Raw genomic sequence first — 7,742 nt, 5'->3', positions numbered from 1 at the left:
GGTTCTGAGTTCAATTCTCAGCATCCACATGGTGGCTCACATCCATCTGTAATGAGATCTGATGCCCTCTTCTGGTGTGTCTGAAGACTGTTACAGTATATTCATATACATTAAATCAATAAGTCTTTAAAAAGAGAAACTTGTGAAGAGTTTATTTGGTTAATAGCTTACAGTGGTCCATTATGAAGACAAGGCAGGGATCTGTAGGCAGGAACTGGAGCAGAGACTGTGGAGGAGTGCTGCTAACTGGCTTGCTTCTAATGGCTTGCTCAATCTGCTTTTATACATCCCTAGATTGCCTGCCCAGGGATGGCCCAGTCCTCAGTGGGCTCGGTCCTCCTACATCAACCCACACGTTCCTTTATTATGGAATGACTTTCTTGTCTTTGTATTACTTGTATATATGTGTGCACATGTAATGCATTGGTGCAGGGGCCAGAGGTTGCTGTCAAGTGTCTTCTATTATTATTTTAATTTTTTTTTTAAGATTTATTCATTATATATTCATTATATATAGGTACACTGTAGCTGTCTTCAGATACACCAGAAGAGGGCGTCGGATCTCTTTACAGATGGTTGTGAGCCACCATGTGGTTGCTGGGAATTGAACTCAGGACCTCTGGAAGAGTAGTCGGGTGCTCTTAACCGCTGAGCCATCTCTCCAGCCCCTATTATTATTTTAGACAGGGTCACCTTGAACCTTGCTAAGCTAGCTAGCTAGAAACCCCAGGGACTCTTCTGTTTCTACTTCCCCAGCTCTGGATTTCAGGTCTGCATTTCTGTGCACACTTTTTATGTAGGTCTTGGGTATCAACACCAGGGCCTTATGCTTTTCCAGCAGTTTAGTGACTTAGTCATCTTCTCAGCCCCAGATTTTGTAAGGTTTAAGGTCTTCATTTTTGAGTAAGTTTGGCTGTATAGAACATTCTAGGTTGTCAGTATTTCCCCCCTTCAGTCCTTAGATGTTGCTCCAGTGTTTTCTTTATTTTTGATGAGAAACCAGTTGTCATCATTACCTTTGTTCCTTGGTATATTACGAGTCATTTTTCTCTTGTTGGTTTGTTGTTGTTTGTTTTTTTGAGACAGGGTTTCTCTGTAGCCTTGGCCATCCTGAAACTCACTCTGTAGACCAGGCTGGCCTAGAACTCACAGAGATCCACCTGCCTCTGCCTCATGAGTGCTGGGATTGAAGTCGTGAGCCACCATTGCCTGGCTTGGTATTTTTCTAATTTATCTCTGTCTCACTGTTTTTCTGACCTACCCCCCCCCCTTTGTGTGTGTGTATGTGTGTGTGTGTGTGTGTCTGTCTGTCTGTCTGTCTGTCTGTGTCAGTGTGTCTGTGGTGTGTGTCTGTGTGTGTCTTCATCTCTTGATTGCCCTCTTATTTTTGGAGATCGGATCTCTCACTGAACCCGTTGCTTGCCCTTGTCTCCACTGGCTCGGTGCTGTGTTTAGAGACAGCTTTTGTCTGCAGATCAGAACTTGGGATCCCATGCTTTCACAGCAGGCATATCACCTGCTGACCCGTCTCCCTAGGCCCTGTACCGATATTGTATGTATTTGCTTGCTTATTACAACATTTACCAGTTGTAGGTTGAACTATTGGTTCTCTGGCATCTACCTCCTCAGGGCTGGGATTGCAAGTGTAGGCCACTGCTTCCAGCTTCCTGGGTTGATTTTGATTGCTTTTATTGGTATTATGGATTGTAACCCTCCTCACCCTTTCCAAGATGGGGTCTTACTTACTGTGTTGCCCTGGCTGGTGTGGGATTGTCTGTGTAGGCCAGGCTTTCTTTGAACTCACAGACATCCCCCTATCTTGCCTCCCAAGTCCTGGGATAAAAGCCATGTGCCACTATAACTGCTATAACTGGCCTTTTTAAATTTTATGAGTATTCTGCTACATAATACCTCCACATGCCGGAAGAGGGCATCAGATCCCCTTATAGGTTGCTGTGAGCCACCATATGGTTGCTGGGAATTGAACTCAGGACCTCTGGAAGAACAGTTAGTGCTCTTAATGGCTGAGCTATCTCACACACAACCCCGTCCCCCAACATGGTTTTTGAGGCTGGAGTCTGGCCTTGAACTCATGATTCTCCTGTATTAGCTTTTTAAATCCTGGGATTAAATACAGATAAGCATCACTATGCCTCGCTATGAATAGTTTCTGATTGGCAGGAGCCTTTTGTATTTCTCCCCATCTTCACCTTTGATTACTACATGGTTGTTTAGAAATAGTTTGATATTGTGAAACTTTGTTTTTGGTTTTCTCTTAGTAGGGCTGAAATAGTTCTCCTCACTAGGAGGGCAGTGGTCAGGTCAGGAAGTTCTGTATTTTTAACACAAGCTCTGTGAACTTGGAGGGGTTTCCATTTGAATAGTGGGAACTGGCACTATTCTGCATCCTGACTGAGCAGTGGGCACTGTCCATTGCTCATCCTTCCAGGAACTGGTTGGCATTGGTAATATCCCCACATGCATGTCTCCTTAGACTCCTCTCCCCCAGTGCTTGAAGAAGGAGCTTTTCCGCTCTCTCTGTGTCCTGTGGCCTCTGACAGTGTTGAACTCCTTAGACTTTGACCCTCATTCTCAACTCACAGAATCCTCTCAGCTCTGTATGGGTCTCCTCTGGTCTGAGGTCTGGAAACTCAGCACCTCTGTAAGGTTCATTTTATTTTATTTTATTTTATTTTATTTATTTATTTATTTATTTATTTATTTTTGGGGTAAACTTTTTAAAGACAAGGTCTCTGGAGCAGTGGCGCTCTTGCGTTCCAACACAGCTGCCTCTGCCTCCCACTTGCTTTCTGTCTTGGAGTAATCATAGTTCTTCGCCATCTTTGCTGCCTTGAAAAGTTGTAGCTTTATATATTTTGTCCAGTTTTTGTTTATTTCATTTAGATCGGTAAATCTAGTCCCTGCTTCTTGTTAGGAAGCAGGAGTCTGAGTTTTGCATATTAAAGTAAAGAAAACAAATGAGACAGCACACAGAGTTTGAATCCTTTGGGGTGTGATAAAGAGTTTGGATGGCCAATGAGGTGGTTAATTCAGTGAGTAAGGAACAGCCCTTTAAGGCCAGAGAGATGGCTCAGAAGTTAAGAGTTCTTACAGAGGACCTGGATTCGATTCCCAACACCCATATGGCAGCTCACAACCTGTAACTCAGGTTCCAGAGGTTCTGACTTCCTCAGGTACCAGGCACATACATGGTACACGTACAAACATGTAGACAGAACACTCACACACACGAAATATATATGTGTGTGTCTGTGTGTATTCATTTTTACTTTATGAGTGTGTTTTTCTTGCATCTGTGTCAAGAGTTACCTAGCTGGTTAGTGGTGACTCACACCATTAACCTTAACATTTGGTGGACAGAGGCAGGAGATCCAATGAGTTTGAGGCCAGCCTAGTCTACAGAGTGAGTTTCAGGACAGCTACACAGAGAAACCCTGTCTTGAAAAACAAAAACAACAAAAAAAGTGACCTCTTCTATGGGAAGAGTTGGAGAGCACATGGTCTAGAGTGGTAGTAATGGGTTTGCCGTTTGATCTTGACTGTGTTATTCTAAGCATAATTGAAATCAGTGGCTGAAGGACTTGGTCTTTGGGAGGGCTGGAACATTAGATCTTCAGGTACTACCTCTGAGAAAGTATTTTATTCATTTATTTTTACTCTTTGATTTTTTGAAGCATCTTAGTATATATATAGCCTTGCCTGTCCTGGAATTCAGTATGTAGCCCAGGCTGACCTCTTATTAATAGATATCTACTTGCCTTTGAAGTGATGATATTAAAGGTGTACAGCCCCAGACCTGACTTCTATCTTTCTTAAAAAACAATTACTGTTATTATGTGTGTATACTTGACATGTTTGTGTGGGCATGTGGATGTGCCAGTGTGCCACAGCAAGTGGTTTAGAGCCCACAGGACAACTTGGTGGAATTGGTTTTCTTTTTTATGTGGGTCCAGGGATAAGACTCATCATCAGGTTTGCACAGCAAGTATTTCTAATTGGCTGTGCTATTTTGCTGGCTATCTGTTCTTTTGACAGTTTCTCTGTAGGAAAGCTCTCTATGGAACTTTAGCCTCTTTGTCCACTAACCTTTTCTTATGAGTCATGGTTCTGATTCTGTAATTTGGTTCAAAATTAGCTAAGTCTCTGTACCTCTTTTTTTTTTTTTTTTGGTTCTTTTTTTCGGAGCTGGGGACCGAACCCAGGGCCTTGAGCTTCCTAGGCAAGCGCTCTACCACTGAGCTAAATCCCCAACCCTGTCTCTGTACCTCTTACAGATTCTGTCCTGTGGGATTAGCACTGACCCCACTCCACATCTCCAACCCAACTTTACTTTTTTTTTTAAAGATTTTTTTGTTTTATGTAAGTACACTGTACACCGTTATTGTCTTCAGACACCAGAAGAGGGCATCGGATTCCACTACAGATGGTTGCGAGCCACCATGTGTTGCTGGGATTTGAACTCAGGACCTCTAGAAGAGTAGTCAGTGCTCTTAGCCACTCCAGCCCAACTCAACTTTTCTTATGGGCCTTCTTCAATGGCAGATCCTTTAGCCGTAGTTTTCTTGGGATTCTGTTTGAATTCAAGTGTCACTATATTTCTTTTGACTCAGGAGAACCTTTGTCCCTTATTGGGTCTTACTTTCTTGTCCTTGCAGGAGCGAGACACCTCAGTTGTTCACTGTATTGCCAGAGAAGAGGACAGCCACTGTTGGTGGGGCCATGATGGGATCTACCCACATTTATGACATGTCCACGGTTATGAGCCGGAAGGGCCCGGCCCCTGAGTTGCAAGGTGTGGAAGTAGCACTGGCTCCCGAGGAGTTGGAGTTGGACCCCATGGCCATGACCCAGAAGTATGAGGAGCATGTCCGGGAGCAGCAGGCCCAAGTCGAGAAAGAAGACTTCAGTGACATGGTGGCGGAGCATGCTGCCAAACAGAAGGTGGGAAGCAACCTGGGAACCTTGGAATGGCAGATAGGAGTAGGGTCTGTGCTTTCTGCTTTAGGAGTGAGAGGTGGGTGGACTCACTGCACACTTCTATCTTCTCTGAGCCTGAAGATCTTAGAGATGCTCCAGTCTCAAATACACTGGGGCTTAGGGAGAGTAAGAAAGTCATCCAGATCTGACGGAGAAGAGAAGACTGTGGTTTCAGTGCTTTTTTTCCTTAATTTATATGTCTGTGTCAGGCTGCCTCCTGTTTGGGGGTTGTTTAACCTATTGTAACTTCTCTCTCTTTCTCCTACAGCAAAAGAAACGGAAAGCTCAGCCCCAGGACAGTCGTGGGGGCAGCAAGAAATACAAGGAGTTCAAATTTTAGGTCCTTCTCACATACCTGGCCTTCCTTTAGGCCCTTTGTATGTCTGGGCTTTCTATGTGGGTTCCTGAAGCTAGTTCTGTACTCCCTAGGCTTGTCACTTCCTGTTCTTATTTTAGACTTGTTTTGTAAATAAAGCTGTTTCCCAAGGAGGAATGAATACAGGCACTCTTGAACCTCTCTCTTTTTTAGCTTCTGCAAAAGAATATACTTCTTGCCTATAATCAGACTGCCCCACAGAACTATGGGACTGTAGTTGCTGAAATGACTGTGTGGATAATTCACTATCTCCTACCCTTCCTGTGTATGAAGGCTCTGAGGAAAGTACCTTTAGGTCTGGGCTGACCTTACTGCTTTGTCCGTGGGGAATAAAAATAGCCAGCTTAGCACCCTGGCTAGGCTGGGAAGTAACTAACTGTAGGCTGGGGAAGTAGGCCAGGTCAGGCCTGCCTTATTGACCTTGTGGCAGAAAGGCCTATTTCTTACTATTGGAGAACATCTGTATCTAAATAAAATCTAAATTGTTCCAGAGTCCCGGCTAACTACTTGGATTTACTAGTGTGTGTGTGGGTGGGTTGTAGGTGTAGGGTTTGAAGGGCTTGTTTAGTCTTCATCCCTGAGTTCTGAGAAGTTTTTGAAAAACTTGACTAGGTTGGAGCACAGGATTCCATGACATTTGCTCAAGTACTGTGGAGAAGGTGTGGGTGTAGGAGGGTGCAAGAGCTCTAGGTAGGGTGGGGGTGTGTGGGGATGGCAGCTGATCAGGCCTTGAGAGAATTTTAGGAATTGAGAAAGCACTGAGGCACTCTGGGACTTTGTAAAGAAGGCTGTGTCGGGGGCGCTGTACCAAGAATGGCTCTTGGACCTAGCCAAACTTAGCTCACTGGCTCCTGCCTACCCTCAAGCGGGAACTTAAGCTCCAGAGGTGGTGGCCGGTCCCTGGATCTCTACCTACTGCTCCTTTTACAGAAATGGGCGAAATACCCACAGAAGGGGTCGCCACCGCGGGCTGTCCAATTTCCGCGCAACGCGTGACCAGCCGCGGTCCGCCTCCACTACGTGTTCTGCAGATCTCAGGGGCTGAGCGCGCTCCCGTACAGTCCTCTCCTGTTCGGGACCGCGCCCCGGAAAACCCGGGTTTCCGCTGGCGGGGTAGCGGCCGCCCGACGGGGGTGGAGGAAGGAGGGGCGCGGAGCCATCACGCCAGAGGCCTGCAAGGGACGCAAGGGCCGCGCTGCGAGAGCGCGCGGGCTGTAGCCCCTTCCCAGAGGCCGCGGGGCTGAGTGCCAGCCTGGCCCGCCCCTCGGCGCCCGGCTGGGTGGGGCTGCGACTCCCCGCCCCTTTCGGGCACGCCCACCCAGTGTCTGGGCCTCGCGGGCCGCAACAGGCGGCGGGCGAGCGCGAGGACCGCGCGCAGCGAAGGCCCGCGCGTGCGTGCAGGTTCGCTGGTGGCTCGCGCTCCGCCGGGCGTTCTGAGGAGACGCGCTGAGCCGCTGCCGCCGCGGGGGGGAAGCCTGCGAGTAGCTCGCGTGCCCGCAGTCCGCGTAAGCCCCGCGCCCCTTCCACCCCTGGCCAGGCCATGGCGGAACGCGGAGGGGCGGGCGGTGGTCCCGGAGGCGCCGGGGGCGGCAGCAGTCAGCGGGGCTCTGGGGTTGCCCAGTCCCCGCAGCAGCAGCCGCCGCAGCAGCCATCTCAGCCGCAACAGCCGACGCCCCCCAAACTGGCCCAGGCCACCTCGTCCTCCTCGTCCACCTCGGCTGCGGCCGCCTCCTCCTCGTCCTCCTCCACCTCCACCTCCATGGCCGTCGCGGTGGCCTCGGGCTCTGCGCCTCCCGGCGGTCCGGGACCAGGCCGCACCCCCGCCCCAGTGCAGATGAATTTGTATGCTACCTGGGAGGTGGACCGGAGCTCATCCAGCTGCGTGCCCAGGTGAGCAACGGGCGGGTGGGAAAAGGTGTTGGCCTAGGGGACCGCCAGGCTGGCTCTGTGACAGGCCCCGCCTCCCCATCTCTCCGGGTCGAGTAGGGGGGGAGGTCCTCCACTTCAAGATCGTCCTGGCTTGGAGGTGGGGGTGGGGGGCTGCCTTCGCCTGGGCCTTCCAGGACTGTTGTGTGGGCCTGCCCTCTCCAGCAGCCCCACCTTCTGCCTTGGCCTGGACCACCCTCCTGTCCTCTTGGAGCAATGATGGCCTCCAGGACCCAGCCCAGTGGCCTTCCTTGGCTGGGTCTGACTGAATCTGACCTTCCTTACGGTCAGTAAGTCGCTCTTCTTCCTGCTTCACCAACGCCCGTGGGCTGTACATATGTTAATGTTACACAGATGTGGTAAAGATGGCTTTGATATAATTATTTCCCGACGTACTTAGCATGTGTCAAATTCAGTTGTCACCTGTTGCAGGTAAAGCTGG

The 7,742-nt window shown here is 48.9% G+C and overlaps 2 protein-coding genes across 3 annotated transcripts in view; both read left to right on the top strand.

Moving 5' to 3' along the window:
- Window positions 1–5,866, top strand: part of Sf3b2 (splicing factor 3b, subunit 2) — a 20,334-nt gene extending 14,468 nt beyond the window's left edge. Inside the window, exons 19-20 of one of the 2 annotated variants that reach the window (XM_087548126.1) lie at window positions 4,677–4,962; window positions 5,267–5,866. In XM_087548126.1, coding sequence (XP_087404252.1) covers window positions 4,677–4,962; window positions 5,267–5,338 — 358 coding nt within the window. In that variant the 3' untranslated portion in view covers window positions 5,339–5,866. The remainder of the gene's footprint in view (window positions 1–4,676; window positions 4,963–5,266) is intronic. The other variant, NM_001106326.1, reaches the window with a different exon arrangement.
- A 948-nt stretch (window positions 5,867–6,814) lies between these two features.
- The window catches only part of Pacs1 (phosphofurin acidic cluster sorting protein 1), a 131,967-nt gene continuing 131,039 nt past the window's right edge, over window positions 6,815–7,742 (top strand). The window contains 1 exon segment of the mRNA NM_134406.1: window positions 6,815–7,264. Within this exon segment, the coding sequence (NP_599233.1) occupies window positions 6,915–7,264 (350 nt within the window). The 5' untranslated portion in view covers window positions 6,815–6,914.

The sequence above is a fragment of the Rattus norvegicus genome, chromosome 1, assembly GCF_021556685.1.
Source record: "Rattus norvegicus strain SHRSP/BbbUtx chromosome 1, alternate assembly SHRSP_T2T, whole genome shotgun sequence".
Classification (NCBI taxonomy): domain Eukaryota; kingdom Metazoa; phylum Chordata; class Mammalia; order Rodentia; family Muridae; genus Rattus; species Rattus norvegicus.
This window is presented reverse-complemented; position numbering and strand designations above follow the sequence as displayed.